Genomic DNA, 19,470 nt, shown 5'->3' on the forward strand with positions numbered 1-19,470 from the left:
TTTCAAGAACCATGTTTGTTATTTTCTGACGGTAAAGGTCGAAAGAACTGCCAAACAATAGAATTTCTTAATTGTCTTAGACACGTACCTCACTAATTTTCTTTTCATATTCCCTGACAATGGGAAGAGTGGTGGTCTTCGGCAAGGAGCTGAAGACTTCGTGCTGGAGGTAGTAGCGGAACTCGTCGAAAGTCAGCTCTTGTGAGGATCTGAAGTGGTCCAGACCTTTTTCCACCCCGTACAGGTCTAGGAGAGTGCCGATGTTAGCTGTTAGCACCTAGAAAAAAAACGTCGGAATGAATAAGAAAGTTTCTGTGACATACGGACCATGTGCCATTGACTTTAGAATCTTCATTTAAGGCTTTCGATTTTAACCATTTGACGGGTGCTAAAACGGCACTAGAAACTTTAAAGGAAGCAGATCCATTGCTTCAGGAAAAACACTTTTTTTAGAATGGAAGCTAAAAACTAGCAGAATTCACGAATATTGTAGAGTTACATTTTATGAAAACTATAACGAATAAATTTCTATTTATTCGCTCATGATAACGTTTGGACCTTTTTATATTACTTAGAAACTAAAATTTTCTCCAAAATAAGACTATCGGTGTCTATTTTGAAAGTATTTTGTTTTACATATTTTAGAATTTGTTTGAATTCATTATAGCACGTACTTATTCATGGCATTGTACTTAATAGGGGCTAAATAGCTATGACCTAGTTAACTAAGTAACTTTGCTGGTATCGTTAGCAGATAGTACACAATATTGGAAACTTGTATACAAGCAATATTTTTTTATTTACTAAATGTAAGATATTTTAGTTATCTAACAATTTCCAGAGTAATACTATACTAGTTGGAATATAACTATACTATTATAGTTGGAACTATACTATACTAGTTGGAATCCAAATTGTATTATTTTAATTAATCAAGTTTTATGCTAAATTAAAATTTTAAAGACAATATTACAATCATAATTCAAGTGTTAAAATTGCTTGATTTAAAACCATTAGGCATTATTTACAAACAATAATATAGGTGCCAAATCGATGCAGCGTTTTTTTACCAATATTTACGTTTCGTTCTTTGTTTATTTGCCCCAATAGCAAGAAGTCATTGCTTCCATGGCTGTATACATAACACTAGCATTATGATAAGTGGCAGCCAGTCTACAGCTACGCAAACAGATGAAATCACCAAGTTTAGTTACAACCTCTGACTCATAGTGAGCGAGAGGTATCAGTTTAATGAAACGCTAACTTACACGTTTTGGGTTACGACATTAATAAATTATGTGTTATTTGTAGTAAGTTTAATCTGTGCTTATGTGGTGACTATTGGATCAATTAAAATGACAAGAGATGTATAGTAATTTTAGAAGACAATTTCATAGAAGGAAAACAAAAACATAAATTATGATAACGATAATGTGACTTGTTTTATGTCTCGACATACTTTTTATCCCAAAAGTAAACAAATCAGAACTTTTATTATGAATTTATAAAATGTAAGGCCACCTGTTAACTGGTTTTCTGACTTTCATGTTGTATGTGACTTATTTAATATTCTAACATTCTCGAAGGTAAACCAATATGTCTTTGTTAATTAACTCCAAGTTATTACATTACTATTTAACTTGCAGGAGAAACTTTTTAATAATTTGCACTGCAACTGGGGGCTTACTACCATTATATTTTTGCATTCGTGCAAGAAAGATGTCCCTTTTCACAATGTACGGGTGCTTCATGCTTTCAAAACTGAAATTTGACTTGAGGATGTGGTTGAGTCCCTTTGCAATCTCGACACAAATCAATTTGACATTGCATCGAATCTAATCGATAGTAAAGTATCGATTTTTTGACGTATTAACCTTCGCTATGACCGCAGCGATATTTTTATACTTTGTGCGACACAATTGACGTCTCGTATGGATTACAATGATTGACAATGTAACAAGATACATGCTTATGTCTTGAAAACATGTTGCGTTTACATGCTATTTATTGTAAGTGTTTTTGTGGCTATTTAGAACATTTTGTAACAAAACATATACAATCATTATTGTCTGATCCTAGCTATGAAAAGAAACGACTTACAGTAACTGTGTGTATATAATGTTGTATTGAATTGTAAATTGCACTTTTTGTTCTGGGTTATAATGAGTGACTAACTAAACTATGGACATACTACAATGACCAATGAATAGGTTTATAAAACTTTCCAAATGTAATACTGTATACATAATACCTACATTTGAATGAATATTGATGTCACATGTCAAATATAGTAAGAAGGCTAAATAATTAATAACCCTCATCCACAGTTTAAACATAGAGTAGATGCTTCTTAACTTAGCAAGTACATAAACATTTGCCGTCTTATTTTTACTGAAAACGTAGAATCGGTTAAATTACTAGCTTCGTGGACTAGAAAAGTCTGAAGGGCTTGTAATTAACGCAGTAAGCATGATTAATAGGAGCAACAGTACCAGACGATGAATAACATCCCGGTTTTGTTGTAACATGATTTTAACTTAAGATTGATAGACGTGAGCGCGAAATAAAAGACAGTTTGTCTGTTTAAGCAGTGCCCGTAAAGGCGACACATTCATTATTATTCAAAAGCTTATTACTCAAATGCATAGTCGTCATTCTAATAGGGTTACCTTCTAACAATTAGACATTAATAACAGAATTTAAATAATCATCAGGATTAGCTGGAAGTAGGAGGAAGAAGACGAAGGAGTGTGTGCATGTACAATTGTGTAATTCTCGTAAATCAGTGTAGATCGAGTTTTTTGCTTGTCAAAACAGGCTTTGAATTGGAAAATATTGTTTGGCTTACTTTATCAATAAATAATAATTGTCTACTGCAACATTTCAAAGAAATTAATAACAAGTTCATCATCTATCAAACATGACCAAAATCAGTTCATACAAAATCTAAATTAAATATGTGAGATCAAATCTTGATGCTTGGACCTCTATGAGTGACATTCAGTTAAAAATATGGCAACCCTGACCGGGTTCAATATCCGACGATAACTTAGTGATTCATGCGAGCTTTTGTTGTTCACATTGATGTCTTTGTCGGTTAAGGATAATATCACATTTTAATATTAAAAATAGATATATACGAGCGTCGTAGTTTCTTTGAAAATTGTCGGCATGTCGATTTCAATCTTTAGGATGAATGACACGTAATCAACTGTATGTATATTAATTAGACTGATTAGTTTTTTTTTAATACTAGGTATACGTTACTCTGACTAAGTAAAATAAATAATCACTGTATCTTTACTGTTAAAGGGGTATAGAATTTCGAATTTAATCAGGCCCTACTCGGCACTTTTAACTGGCTTATGTAATATAACATTTTATTACTCATTTCTGAAACTATCTAACAACATATATATAGAACAAATTTTCTACCTGATGTGTTAAACCTCAAAGCTTTTGTGCTACAACGAGCGGTGCAATTTGCGGCAATCATAGCGCCGTTGGCAATTACATGAATCATAGCCATACTCGAGTAGTACGCAGGCTTGGTTTGTATGGGAAGGTCTGACACCCACTTATCTACATATTATGATACTAGCTTAGTGCCTGGTACCACCTGCATTACCTATAATCTATTTTTGTTCTATACCTAAGTTATTGTGGAATATAAATTAAGCTATGCAGGAAAAAGTTAGGTTTTACGTTTTAGTTCCTTTTTAATCTTAGTCTTATAGTTTCTACAAACATTCAATAATGTTAAAGATACGCCCGAAAAATAAACAAATAGCCAGATATACGATACTAAAATGTAGGTAATAAGTATTGAATTATAGATGTACCAAATATTGTAATAGACACTCATCGTTAAACTGCGTAAGCAGTTTCGTGAGACTTTGTTTAAAGGCTTTTAAAAGATACATAAAGCATTTATTCATTCAGATAAAATTTTAGAAATGATTAAATAATAGACATAGTTCTAAAATCAATTCTGAAATCTATATAAGACTTACCTTGTTATTACAAAACAGACAACTCAATTCTGATGAATGTATGTAGGCAATAACTGTATGGACTAATAAGTATACTATGTCTATAATAAGATAATATTCTATTACATAACTTACGTGGGTGTATAATCAGTATAATGGTCTTGAATTTATATAAATGTGTAATTAATCATGTCAAATTTGATGTAGGAAGAAAGGTCGCACCATTTGACGTGATAAGGTTATGTGACATGTGAGTTCGGAGTATTGGCTCTCTGTTTTGTCATTATTAATTGTATTAGTATTCAATACAAGTATGGCTGTATGGATAATATCCGTTGATATTTTTTAGCTCACTTACGAGTAGTTTTGCGCAATCATATTTTACGTAAGTGCAGGTAAGGTATAATATATTTGAAGTCTCGTGAGTTTTTAGTGTTGTTTTGGTTAATAGACAGTAATTAGTTTCTTAGTCATTACTTGGTTAAAAAAATCGATTTATCGTTGAATGTGTTATCAAAATATTCGGCTATGGTCAATAAAGTCAAATAATCGATTTACCCTTCACTTTTAAGTATTAAAAATATATAACATATCAGAAGTATGACAGAGAACAAAAAAAAAACGTAGACTTTTCAATAAGATAGGAATAATAAAGCTTCAAATGACCCAAATCATTTACCCAAGTTACGATAGATTTCTGCTTTTACTTGTTAAATAAATGATCAATAGTCAAGGATACAACACGTAAAGTTGTTCACAGTCGGTAGGCCACGGATGTGTAATGACACAGGGTCAAACCGACTAATAAGGCAACTGTTCTCTTTTAGGGTCTAATATGGTCTCCCGGATGTAACCTTCATACAGATTATGACAAATTTATGTAAATATTTCTTTTTTATCGCTTCTTCCTTAGAAGTTTACTAGGTCTCATCATGGTGACAGTGTTTTTATGGATTTGTCAGAAAAACGGTGTTTTGCGATTTTATACTTGTTGTTTTCGTTTCTGTTATACGGTTATATTGTAGCCGGATTGGTAAAGTAGCTTCCCCTTAATAAACAGAAAAACGGTATCGTGGGTTATGTTTTAGTCAACGCGAAAGCTTCGAGTGTAATAATATTAGCTAAGACTTCCGTACATCCTGTGATTAAAACTTAAAAACAATAGTTTAAAAAACATAAAATAAATCACTACCTATCACACACATACCTTATGTAAAGTCACAGTTGTGTAAAGTCGATCAGTGTTTCAGTATTACGGGCAAAATTACAGGTATTCAATTAGATTACGTAACCAGTTACAGTTATAGTAGGTAGTCTACTTTTTAAATGTCATTTTTTGTGTGAAAGTAGGCGTACACGTTTGATATTTTCAGTTGCCATGTCAGGGTTGTCCCGTAATTATAGAGTAGCACTCAGCGCTTTAATTTCATTTGGAAATACCGCTAAAGTGCATGCGGGTTATAGGAATTTAAAAAGAGAGAAGGGGTGAAAAAGTCATAATTGCTACCTCTACTAACATAAATGTATGTGTTTTTTGCGCTATAACGCAAAAACTACTTTACCCATCATTATGAGTACACATATTCTTTTAGGGATAAGAAGAAATTTAAGATACTTTTTATTCTGTTAATGATAATGCTTAACAGCGATAACCAAAATCCACGCGTGTGGAGCTGCGGGCGAATACTAGAAAGTGTGTCTAATTTTAAATAAGCAAGGTAACTCTGTGTATCAGTCTGTAATGTTCACGCGGCACTTCAAAAATGAAAACTGGGCACTTTTTCTGCTATAAACGAAATAGATGAGTCCGAAACATATGTAAATTATAATAATATCAGCATCTTCTCATTTGCCAGATCTTTTCGTACATTCAGTGATCGATTCATTTCCATAAGTCAACTCCTTATGATGTTCTAAAACTGTTCTTTTTCTCTTCTATAATTTAATGGCTATTAATAATTTCGCGACAGCTTATAATATCACCTACAAACGTAACCTTTACGACAGGCGCCATCAGAAAGGTCATTGCTCAATTAATCTAGGCTTGTCTCACCTTCTCTATATGAATAGGTAGGGTTTGATCTAATTTCGTGATTGACATTAACGCTTTTTAACTGTAACCTTCCTGTTTAAAATAGGCAACCTTTTTCAGAAAATTTGTCTTATATTAACTTGCTTAGCAGATTGGTTGGTGATTTTTTTTCTAGTTCTCTAAATTCACGGAAAAAAAACTGTCACCTGGTTTCAGTAAACATTTATGCTTATTGTTTTTCTTTTGACCTATTTCTAAAACGTCTCAATTTCAAGTTCAAAAGCAAACATTTTTACGGTAATTCACTTAAATTGCTTGAACTTAGGTAACACGAGTGATTTACTATTTAAAATGCTATAGGCTTTATTATTTAGCATAATTGTTTTATACACAAGGTAATCAATTTACTTTAATATAAATAATATAATGTCATTAGATCATTAATATTTAACAGAATGCAAATACAATCCATGTTATAAGGTAAAATCAGTAATTCATACCTAACGATCTATGCAGAACAAATTGTCGAGTAGGTATAAGAGGGCCTACCATCACATATTGAAGTAAAACTACAGGCAGTGCAGGTAAAAGAGAGATGCCGCTCTTGGTCTTGTATGGCGCTGTCCCGTTTACTCACCTGCAATAGGTTTACTTTGATGGATCACAGACTATCAGTATCGCTTAGACTGTCCTATTGCCGCCACGTGGACTGCTAATAAGAAACAATTCCATATGATACGGAAGCCTTCTCTTGTTTTTACATTTAATTAGTCTATCATGTATCGTATCATCTTCTGTGAATTACAAGGCGCAGGGTTGTCGCAACTACGCGTAACATGTGTGATATTACATCAGTACGGTATATACTTATTTAGCTCTGATACCAAATGCAGTTTTCTTAAGAAAGCATGGTACTAAATTTATGAATTATACTGATTTTTTATTTGTTACAGGACGCATGCACGTTTTACTTTATGGTACATTCTTGCAGCCGTATAAAATTCCCTGTCGTTTTTAGGTTTTCATAAAATATACTACAAACAAGTATAATTTTAATTATTGTATAAAACACAGTATTTACCAACCCTACTACTTATGACATCGACGGCTAACGTCGGGGAATGTCGTTCTTACCTTTAGTGACGCGTGAACACGAATGTGCGACTTGCGACATTTAGCTATACTTGCGACTATGTGAAAAAGCTTTATTTGGTCTTGTTAAGAATTATTGTAAATTACACAAAGTTACATAACATTATAAAGACCTATTCAATTAGGAAAAATATGAATTGAAAGGTAGCTTCTACGTTTTGAAATCATAAAGGACTGTGATCATTTGATACGATCGGGAATTGCCAAGTTAAGTAAATTGACCTACTATCTGTTATTGCGTAGGTTGGTCGAGTTATCAAAAGCTCTACTTTTAAGGGGTACAAAAGAATTTTGCTTTGACACATAGACTAACCTATAGACGAACTACGTCCAGTTTAAGCCAATGAAGCAAATTAAAGGTAACCTAAATTAAGTTCTGTCCTCTAAAACCTCAGTGTACAGACGTTTATTTATAAAATTAGTTATAAGAACTTAATTTTTTGGCAAATAATAATACCGTATTGATTTATATCGATTCTGCGTCTAAACTGCACTTAAGGCGTAGTTTACCTGTTAGGGACGAAAAGTAAGTAGTGGTAAGTAGTTTCTTCAAAATATAGTGATATAAAGATTGACTTTAAATAAAGCTATATATTTTAAAGAAACTAGCTTATAAGTTAGCATTATCACTTGCGCTTATATGTATAGTTTCGATAGTAAAATAACTCTACATATTAAACTTACGTAGGTATGTATGTAAAGTAAGATAAGTTGATTTGGTCATTCGAAGGGTCAGTCGCTTCATTCCACTAATTTATTTTTATTATGCCGTGCATTTTATGTCCATTTTTATGAACCATAGGGGAACTTTTATGTTGGAGCGAGGTCTTTTTGTCTTGGCTTTGAAATTGCATTTTTTGTATTTATATATCGGAATCCTTTACGATACCAAGACCAAGTAGTTAACCTAGTTTTATGTTTAAACCAATTTGGCTGAAATAATTTTAAATTGCATTTACTTTTCCTTCACTATTTTTTTAAAGTATATAAAGTGCTAGTTAATGAATCAAATGTATCTACCAATACCCGTTCACACCCATCTTACAATACCCAAGCGAGTCACAAGGATAGTAATAATAATATTATTTGGCTTTATGTCAGTCACCGTCAACCATTTTTCCTTGTCTGTTTGGTGACGCCAGCCAGACACCATTGCCCCATTTTCCCCAATCTCAGGAGAAAGATTTGCACAAAATATTATGCATTTATTCCACTTTATGACATTTCGAAATAACTACTTGGTATTACGAACTGCATATTTTTACATTCTTGAATTTATCTCAGACATAATTTTAGTGAAATCTCTCCATGGTAATGGCAGTAATTTGTGTCAATTATTCGTTTTTGCATGCGTAAGTTGAGTTATGGAGTTGACGTGAAAATTGTACACGAGTAAATTATTTTTCACTGTTATCTTGGTTAATTAGGTGTTGAAAGTACTTGACTTATTTTGTGATTCCGCTGTTTAATTATTAAAGTAAAAGACCGGAATCTTGAATAATGGTTGTTACCCCATCTACTGAAGTTAAAATGTTTAATGTGATATTCTGACCGAAAAAAGGACAAAAAATTTAGAATAATATCCGTTATAAGAAGACCTTTTTGAGAGGTCGTCTTATTGTCAATGTAGTGACAGTCACTACATAAGCAGCAATATTTAAGTGGGTTCTTTTGGATTAATATCCAAAGTCTAGTGCTTTACATATATCAGTTAGCAATACACATTTAAAGTAAAAAAAAAACTCTACCTTGGTTATAAACACATTTGGAGAAACCTTAGAAATGTTCGCGACTTCTAATTTGGCAGTCTTAGATAGTTTACGTGGACGTTTGCGTCAGTTCTATAGAAGGCGTAGATACGTAGATATAGCCAGTATGACTAATAAAGATTTTTAATCTAATTCGCATTAGGTTTCATTCATTGCCTCATAAATGATACTCCATCAATTTGGGTGCGTGGCAATGAAACCTCTATATTCGTAATAACATCCAATAAAACTGAAATTACTCAATCATATAACTCCTTATAGAAGATATTAATGGTTACTAAGTTCGTGTCCGTTGACAAAACTTGTGTATTAAATGGAATGATTACGAAATTTTAGTCTTGTAATAATATTGATATTTTTAACATCCATTGAAGACTAGGTCTAGTTAGTAACTTTCATTTATAAATAAGCTCACAGCACTCACTACAATAATTTAAGAGAGGTGTTTTTTAGTACCCATGTCGCCATGTGGCTAAATTCTTTTAGTCGATTAATATGTATCATTAGTAAATTAAAATGTACCATTATATACTTGTGATCAAACGATCTGATCAGCCTTTCAGTTTCCAAGAGTCAAACCTAGCCACAAACACTTCTAAGATGAACAATTTAGATAAACAAAAACTACGTGTGATGTTCTACTGACATAATTGTATAGCTAAAGCAATATATTCGAGGACGATGCTTCAATAATATGTAATACATCCAGATCTTGTTACTGACGCCTAGACAACGGGGTCTCGCCGCAGCCTGACACCCTAGACGACGTCATTAGGCTTAGTTGATGTGACTCTACAATAGATACTTAGATGTTGTATAACAGAATTTGAATAAAGAAATTACTTAGTTGTAGAATATAATAATCAATGGTTTTTTTGTTCTACGTCTACGATATTTAAATAACTTAAAAGTAAGCGAATCATTTTCTTCTTTTTGCGAATATTTTGCCTTGGTTTTTAGAATTTTTAGCGATGATTGCTGTGGTTAACTTAAAGGTCTACATGATTATAAAACTTTTTGTATAAGTATCTGTTTCTTTATGTATAAAGTGACACTAGTTAGTCGATAAGTAGATTAAACTAAATGAAAAAAGTAGATAGATGAAAACTGAAAATGTTTTAGACTATACTAAAGTGGGTATAGCCAAATACTTCGTTAGTAGGTTAGGGGTTTTTAAGGGTGCTGGCAAAGGCTTCTCGTAGAATCTTGACGACCTAGATATTCAACCAAGCGTCTTCCTATGCTACGGTCACTGAACTCATACTTATGAGGAACCTATTACATATTTTTTGCCATATTTGCCTACAATATACGACAGCATCCACAACTAGAGTCATATTATCACAAAGGAGCCTGAAAAATGACTACTTAAAAACTTTTTGCCTTGATAGAATTTTATTTTTATTGTGGCATTTCGATGAATAGGATTCGAAAATATTACCACTCATAGTCAAAATCAGTAATTAAATAACTCCCAAAGTAAAATTTTTGATGGAAGATGGCATCTCTCTTTGAAGGCAACAAGCTTACTTAAGCAGGAGAAATTAAACTCCTGGGGCCTTATACTACTGTTTACAATTTCGATCATAGTAGACCAAATAATTTTCTTTTTTTATTGTCAATTCCTATAATTGTTATTGATGTTCATTGTCGAAGTAATGTTTTCTTAACCAGATTAAGATTTTGTTTGCGTCTCGAATAAGTCCAACTGCTGCGCTTTTAAGTCAAATAATTGCTTTTGTGGATCTATAATAGCAGTCTCAATGTTTCTATCAAAATATTTATGTAACAATTTTATTTGAATTTTGTTCTCTACAATCAATACTGATATTGTGTTCTCGAGACCACTTTATCGGTTATTACGCTATTTGCCTAAAATATTGTTCTGTTATCTGGTTTATTATAGCTCAACTATCTATTGTTTACGCTGTTTACAGATAGATAGACCAATGTTTACTTTGTTCTTTCACGCTGTTATAGGTAATATCGAATACTTATAAACTTACAGGGAGTACTTCTTATCTTTTTATAATACGTAGGTCTCTTTTTCCGGATGGGAAAATCATCAAATGACTCCTTCTGCTTTGGGTTGAGCAGAAAGGGAGTGTCAGAGTTCTACTGACTAAAACCCTTCCATGTCCTTCCTTTGCCCTTCGTCTACAGAGCCAACGGTGACCCTTTCGGACAATCCCGCTGCCCCAGCAGGCATCAGCCCCTAATGGGCTCTACAGAACAAGCTGACAATACGTCGTCGACCTCTCAATATTATTAAATCGCTTTGTGTTATAAGCCCCTTTATAATTTCAGCCTATTACGTTGACTGTATTTGTTTTGACTCTAGAACAGTAGGTCATTCGGTAGAAACATAGCGTGTCTAAAACGTAGTCTATAATACTTTTTAAGCCTATACATGTATAGAAAAGTATTTTTTCAGTGACTTCACTGCTAATATTGACGTTATCTAACCGTAGGATCAAAGTGATATTATAGCGTTGAAAAGAAACGCTGCTCTACATTGCATAGATCGTTATCTCGCTTCCACACCCGCAAATCTATTATTGCAAAAGCTGAAGACATTATATCTAGTTTATGTACCTATCTAATAATAGCATTTAGACCTAGAATGAGTCATCGCGTGTATAATAACAATTAAGCAAAATACACTTTGTAAGGCGACTAAACATTTAGGAAACTTTGTTTACGTGGGCAGGCGTGCGAATATTGGATTTGCGAAATGTGTTCTGTTTATTTTCCTTATGTTATTAAATTTTATGAATAAGAATATATAGGTATCTAGGTATGTGTGTTATTAATGTGGTTCAGTTTTTACCTAACCTCTTTTTCTATAGTCGGCTAAAAACAAATGAGTGGTACCATGTAGTATGTTTTTGTTGAACGTTTTCCCAAATGACGTCATGCTTTCATCTAAGAAATAGTAAAATATTGTAGAGTTTTGGAGAGTACATGTTTGAGACATCTTTACGCATAAACTGCTCGACCGCTTTCGTTAAAATTTGGGTACCAGGGTGCTGGTATTGATGATTAACAAAAAGTGTACGAGTTCAATTTTTGAAGGTATAACTGACTTCCACTCGAAAAAAGACTAAACTTATTATTGCTAAAGTCCGGTAGATAGACAGAGGGATACACAGATGGCATGATTTCAAAATTGTTTCACTACCTATTACAATCATTGTTTTTCTTTATTAGAAATACACTACCTTGTGTTTATACAAAAATGAACCGAAAACCTTCTAATTATCATTTTGGCCTACTTTCCTTTTATGTCGATAATTTATTAATAGTGGCATAAACAGCTGTGTCGGCTTTTCTAATACAGTGGTCAAAATGAATTAGGGTATCTATAAGTAACCACGTTTTCCAACTACTCCTCCCCGGAACTAAATGTCAAAAATAAAATGACAGCAGGTGAAGGTTGTCAGGAAATGGCGTCGGAAAATATTGTTTTTTACAAAACGAGTTTTATCTGCATAAAACACTATATTTGATTATTCTATAAACGAATAAAGATTAATAGATATATTTTCTATGTATCAGGAATCAAAAAACAAATAAAAACCGAAAAAGTATGTATATTCTACTAGTTGGAAGTTTTTAAACCCATCCTGTGAGTTTGATTACAAGAAATATACAAATATTGAAACCAAATATTGAGAACAAGGGCCTATGCTATCTAATTACGTAAACAATTAGATGAAAGACGTTGAGATGTTTATAATAAAACCACATAAACATTGACGTGGCAAAGCATTGAAACAACTAGTGATGTTCCATCACTTTTTGAAACTTTATCGATAATTGGTCTTTTTGTAAGGTATTTAGTATTTGTAAATAAAAATACAATATAATTAAAAAAAGTATATTTATTTACGATGAAACATGTAAAATAAAAGAAAAAATAAATAAATGCAAAAACATGAAGGCATTTTTATTGACAATTTATAATTAAGTTGTTCAGATGTGTACAAAAAACAATAATTCGTCTTTGCTGTTATGGAGAAGGGCGATGAAGTCTTGAGGAGCCTCGTAACTTGGACGCCAAGCTGACATTCTGTAAAACAAAACGGAGAAAATCATACCTTTCGACACACTTATCTATTCGAAACATTTTATTACTATAAGTAATTAAAAAAATATAACAACATACAATCATCACTAACAAATAAAAATAAATACTATATTACTATAATACGAAAACGTAAATTATTATGAGTAGGTAATAAATAAAAATAAAATAATTAATTAAAATTTTTCAAACTCATTACAATATATAATCATAACTATCGATAAAAAATACTATCTATTCAAAACGTAATATTATCATAAGTAATAAAAATAATTAATTAAAATTATATTAAAGCATTACAATTTTCAATCGACACTATCGATTAAAAAAAAAATATCGTACATTTATCGACACACTTCATTCCCTAATAAAAAAATAAAAAAAAATAAACAAAAAAAAATTCACTCGGATTTAGACTTTATAACTAACGGGATAAAGACGAAAATCGACGGGCTGAACATTTGTCAACAAACCGCCATTTTTATATATTTTTTTTATAAATAACAACAAATTTAAGCTTACTATTATTTTACAAAAAATGGATAAATACATTAATAAATCGCCGTGAAACCTTGCACAAATTACTTAATAGCATATAAATAATGCATTTTACTGTATTTACTAAACAAAATCACAATAAATCACTCGGAATTCCAAACACTCTAACGGATTTTATCTGGCTTTATCTAATTGTTATAACAATGTATTTCTTACAACTAATTACCTAAATAGCATAATTATAAACAAAATAATCACATTAGTAAGAAAAAACAGCATTAAGAGGTGTTAGTAGTTTTCCAGAATTTGTTAAATTGAAATAATCATTTATTTTCTAAAAAAGGCACGAGAGACTGATAACGAAATCAGATCTAAATCAGATTTTTAAGTTATTAAAAAAAATATTAATCACCTTTTAATTAATAATAATATTCCTGAATATCAATAACATGTTTTTTTAAGTAGAGTCATAAGGTCGCATTATTTCAGAATGAGAACGAAAATGGACAAATTTTGAATAGGGTGAAGTTTTCTATGTAAGAAATAAATGAATGGAATCGATGTAAAGTAAAGAAATCGTAATATCAATAAAGCGTAAATTATATATTACAATGGTACGTACCTTTAATTTCGATTTGTGCACGACATCTTTATTTTGCAAGGAGTCGAAAGCATGCCAGATACAATTCGTTACGTTTTTCAACAAGGTCGACATTATTACATTCCAAGTATTACAGCACCACTGATAATGTTTTTATGTTACACTAGAAACGATTACAATAAATTTTAAAAGTCTTCATTCATACTCGGTAAATTACTTTTAAAACAAAAATGGTTAAAAACGCAAATCTAAAAATAATGTTAACAACATTTAAAACAAAATGTAAGAAAATCTCTATTATTCCAGATTTAAATTATACGAAACCGCGCGTAATTTGTTTTTTTTTTAAAGTGCGATAGCGGCAATTGTCGCGCACGTTCAGCCTTTGCGCGTTCGAGAACCAGACTGGACGAATGTGGTGAGCAGGGTTGCCAGACGAGTGCGAGTGAATTATCGTATCAATATTCGAAAATTATCGTACCATATGAAAAATTATCGTACAACGGAACGGAATTTTAGGAAGTTGTGAAATTAGACAGAAATTTAAAAAAACTTATTTATTTTATAAAAGAGTGGGATCATCGGAATCACTATTTACTTCTACCTCTGCAGCAGCGCCAGCCGTTTTTGAATAAAGGACTGCTGAAGTCATTCGAGATATCATTTTTTCAGTTGGTTTAAAACCATAACAGCATTCTTTTGATTGGTTTTTTACGCATTGCGCTGAAAGTAAAGCCCCTTTGACAGTTTTTGTTGCAAGTTTGTTTCTTATTCTGGTTTTCGTCAAATTATTTTTGCTGAATAGTCTTTCGGTGTCTGCATTTGAATGTGGAAGTGTCAAAACGGCCAGAGCAAATTGAGGTAAAACTGTGTATGTCTTCTCTCCATCAATAGCTATTTGGGAAATTTTATGCCAAAATACGTCAACTTCTTTTTCCTGGGCTACATCTGGACTAACTTGATCTAACGATAGACGTCGCCACTCGTCGTCTAGTTGCTGCAATTCATTATGGTAACTTGGTTTCGCTCTGGGACATAGTTCACACAAAAATAAGAGTGACGGAGTTCTATCTCGTTGTCTTGCCGACAAAGCTTTTTCTGGTTGTAGAACCGGCAGCGCCATCAGTAATTTGTCGTCAAATGGGAAACGATCTTTAATTCCTTTGCATAAATGAATCAGATAGTCTCGGCATTTTGATCTGAAGCTTGTAATAAGGTCAGGTCTTGCCATCACATCAGGATTATTAAGACCTTCCATGACAGCGACTCCCAAATATATGCACTCTAGCCGTATGAATCTGCTAGTATCGTCAGGTTGAATTTCTGTGAGATTTGTCCTTGCAACATAGTCCTGATACATGTACGTGCAAAGAAGTTCACGGTATGCAGTTGCCATTTTGTCATGCAGTGTCGTGACTACAACTGTTGTTGACTGAAAAAATGCATTCATATAAGTGACTTTCGGAAGCACCCAAGCTAAAAAGCTGTAGTACAATTTCATAAATGGGTCTTGAAGGGCATTGAAAATTTGTTCAGCTGCAAGCGTACGCTCTGCAAGCCAGACATCAGTAAAGTAAAGCCGAAGAGCTTGCCACTGTTCCAAAATTCGTTCTATCGCAGGTAGAAAGGAGAGCCAGCGTGTGATAGCCAAGCCAAGCATCTGGTGATCCTTTACGGATGTAAACTCTTGAAATTGCTGCAACTGAGCCTTTCTCTTGGCACTTTGCCTGAAATAAGAAAAAATGTTTCGGGCCAAATCTTCACATAATCGTGGCAGGGTCTTGCATGCATCACTGGACGCCCGGTGCAAAGAATGACATACACATTTCATTAAGATAACACCTGGACATTCTTGTCGCAGACGACTTATAATGGAGTTGTAGTCACCAACGTTGTTGCTTGCAGAATCACAACCAAAGCCCAATAAGTTTTCCAAAGGTATATCATTTGCTTTTAAAGAGCTTATCATCAGCTCGTAAAGCCGCGCACCAGTGGCACCTTCCTCGGCAGCAGCCACATCTCCTTTTGGGAACACATCATGCAAGTCATACAACCTACTTACAATACGGCCCGCTGTCGAGTCGTAAAATCGGACCATAATGCATGATGTCTTGCAAGACATGTCAGTAGACTCATCTGTCAGAATAGAGAATTTTACCTTCTTCAATTTCTCACATATTTCTTCTTCGTGTGCAGCACCTATCACGTTAGTCACAATTTGTGTGCATTTAGTTCTTTTCATTTGCATTCCTTGGCATATTGTAGAATCAGGAAAACAGGATTTTAACGTTGGAACAAGATGATCCATTACTTTAAATGCTAAGTTGTGCGTAGCAAAAAAGGCACTCATCTTCAGCTCCGCTTCAGTAATTTGTTTTTTCAGTAGTGACACTCCAGATCCAGATGAACCCTTTTCAACAAATTTGGCCATCATGCTTGAGGTAGTAGCGTCTCGACTCTTCATAACTTTTTGGTGCCGCTTGGATGCATAATGCAGTTTAATCGTTGTACTATTTGCTGATAAGGTTAAATCGCAACAAGAACATTTAGCTTTTCCTTTATCGTTAGGATGAGGTTTTAACCACAGTGATACGTCAGGTCCAAAATCCTTAGTGTTTTTCTCCCAATCTCTTCTATATTTTTGAAGACGATGCTTTGAATTATCTATCTTCTTTTTTTTTGGAGTTTGATATCCCAAAACCTCACTGTTGTCATCGGTATCACTTGACATAGTAAAATCTTATTTATTTACCTGAAATCCCAAATAATACTAAATAAATACTTAACTATATAACCAGGAAAAAAAAAACATTGCTAACTAAAATTGGACGATGTGCACATTGTTACAAAACCATCTCGACAAGCAACTAAAAAATTAAAAACAAGTTAGTCACTTACCAACCAAAGTTGAAAATACAATAATCCAAGTAATAATTTTGAACCTTTTAACAATTTTAAACTTAGTTTACACTTTCACTCGGCTAGCGAACTTAGCTTTGAATTTATGAAATAAGAATAAATGAATGAACTATCATGGTCATTCGTTCGTTCGTTGGTTTGATAGATTTGAGAGGAAATCCCCGACCATAGACATTATTTTGTATTTTTAGAGTATTTTAAGACATTGGAGACTAGTCTTTTTACTCCACTTCGGAGGAAGGTTGGAAGGAAATTATCGTACTTTGGCGTACGATAATACATATTGTATCGTACATCGTACCGGTGTCGAAATTATCGTACATGTACGATAATTATCGTACGTCTGGCATCGCTGGTGGTGAGTCGTGGTCCGATAACAAGGCAAAGGAAATGGCTCACGCGGAACGGAACTTGTACGCCTGACAAAGTTTACTTGCTTCATATAAAATGCATCGACAAAATTACAAATGATCGTGATTGTATAACATGTTAGTAATTGGATAATAATTCGTTGTTATAAAGTAGTCCTTGTGAGACTGCCGTTTTTTCTTCCTGTTCATTTTTCACTTTAGTTTTCGTTATGTAATTACAAGGTCACTGATAGCGTAAAATAATAATAATACATATGTATACATATAAGCACTAAAGATATAATGTGAAAGACTACATTTCTAAAAGTTAAAAAAAAAACCTTTAGGCCTAAAAAAGCTCTACATATTTATGCATCAACACAACTACTTACGTCGTGTTTAATTATAATGAACCCATCAGATTTATAAATACAAAACAGTTATTCACAAATGAGTATTGACATTAAACATGTGTTACTTGAGTGTAATTCGCGTTGCTTCCTTGCGGGCGCGACGTCGAGACGTGACCTCAATGACTTTTACAAATCGCATGAGCACTTGCATCTGAAGCCGGATGCGATTCTTAAAAAAAACAAAGTAACATTTATTTTTTAGATTGAGAATTATACATTCTCTATTTAAATCCAGGGATTGTTGTTCGGTACTAATTTCTTTCTTGATTTTATGGGATAATTGTCATTCTTCTTGGTGCTAATAGTACCTAGTCAAAGTACTGTGATATCCTTCAAAATAATATTTGACAAAGGCCGTTGTATAGAAACTGGAGAGGCCTACGGGATGTATAATCAAGAATAGCCACATTTTGATAGGTTTCCATTATTTTTAAATCCTTAGAGGCTGAGTTTTACTTTTATTTTATCTAGCGTACTGTTGGAAAAAGGCCTTCCCAAATCCTTCCACGATTATCTGTTCTGGGCCACATGGAACCAGCCCAGTGATGAGGCTGGTAAGGTGTTAGGTGTGATTAAATGTGCCTATATCTATATATATATTTCTTTCAAACGTAGGGCGAATGATCACCAATTTCAACAACTTACCGTAGGTGAGAATTTGTGGCCTTTTTAAGTAAATATTTAGTACAAAAGATATTTCTGGACTAGGTCACGGTTGTTACAGAGAAAGACAAACAGTTTGGACACGTGTTATTGACGCAAATGTAACGTAATCATAAATATCTTTGTTGAATTACGAAACCGATAGTCAGTTTAAGTTTCTTATCGAAACCCCTAGAAGCAATATATACTTGGTGAGGTTGCGGGAGACAGTAACTATTAAAGATACATAAGAACTACTTCAAGCTGAGTGACATTTAATAATACGACGCACAGTGTAGGTACCGTGTCTGTTAGATAGGCACACGTTTTTGAGAGGGAAAGAATGTTCATTAGCACAGTAGCGCATATCACACAAATATCAAGGCGTTTGTTGTGTTCAACTCTAAACGCCCAAACGACTGAACCAATTTTGAAAAACATTGAGATAGGCATCGTTTTGACCCGGTTTAGACACATTGATGGCCGCGGGCAAAAACGAGTCAATAATAGGTATGCCTACAACATCTTAACGTCTTTTCAGAAATTTCTAGGTACTAAGTAACTATGTGCCAATTTACTACCTGATTCTGAAGATCGTACGACAATAAAACGCATTTAAGTACCTAAGTAAATACGTGGAAATTGATTATTTTTATTTGCAAGTTCAAACGGCACCCGGTCTATTGGGGATGATTTTATTAATAAGATCAACTAGAGTGGGATAGATACCTGTCTAAAAACATAGGTCCCTAAAGTAGTAAGTGGGAGTTTCTGATAAAGTAGATATATTTTTTTCGGACGGGCAATCATCAAATGACTCAATGATCGGAAGGTAGGAGTCAGACTCCTAACACCCATCCATGTTCTTTCCTTTGCCCATCGTCTACCTACTGGAGCCACGATAGGTAACCCTTTCGGACAATCCTTCTGCAAAGTAGATACCTAAGTAAACAATTATTGTACTTATCTGTTTAATTAACTATTCTCTTCATTAAGTTTTAATTGCTATTTCCTT

General features: G+C 33.3%; 2 protein-coding genes across 2 annotated transcripts in view; both read right to left on the reverse strand.

Moving 5' to 3' along the window:
* LOC113501714 (differentially expressed in FDCP 6-like) overlaps positions 1–14,351 on the reverse strand; it is a 32,023-nt gene extending 17,672 nt beyond the window's left edge. Inside the window, exons 1-2 of the mRNA XM_026882919.1 lie at positions 14,153–14,351; positions 89–277 (exon numbers count right to left, since the gene is read on the reverse strand). Of these exons, the coding sequence (XP_026738720.1) occupies positions 89–277; positions 14,153–14,245 (282 nt within the window). The 5' untranslated portion in view covers positions 14,246–14,351. The remainder of the gene's footprint in view (positions 1–88; positions 278–14,152) is intronic.
* LOC113501713 lies at positions 14,346–17,660 on the reverse strand. Its single transcript, XM_026882917.1, has 2 exons — positions 17,030–17,660; positions 14,346–16,883 (listed from the first exon to the last, which is right to left on the reverse strand). The coding sequence occupies exon 2, from the start codon at positions 16,860–16,862 to the stop codon at positions 14,694–14,696; it is 2,169 nt and encodes a 722-aa protein (XP_026738718.1). The 5' UTR covers positions 16,863–16,883; positions 17,030–17,660; the 3' UTR covers positions 14,346–14,693.
* Between the last annotated feature and the right edge of the window lie 1,810 nt (positions 17,661–19,470).

This window comes from Trichoplusia ni, chromosome 16 (assembly GCF_003590095.1).
Source record: "Trichoplusia ni isolate ovarian cell line Hi5 chromosome 16, tn1, whole genome shotgun sequence".
NCBI lineage: Eukaryota > Metazoa > Arthropoda > Insecta > Lepidoptera > Noctuidae > Trichoplusia > Trichoplusia ni.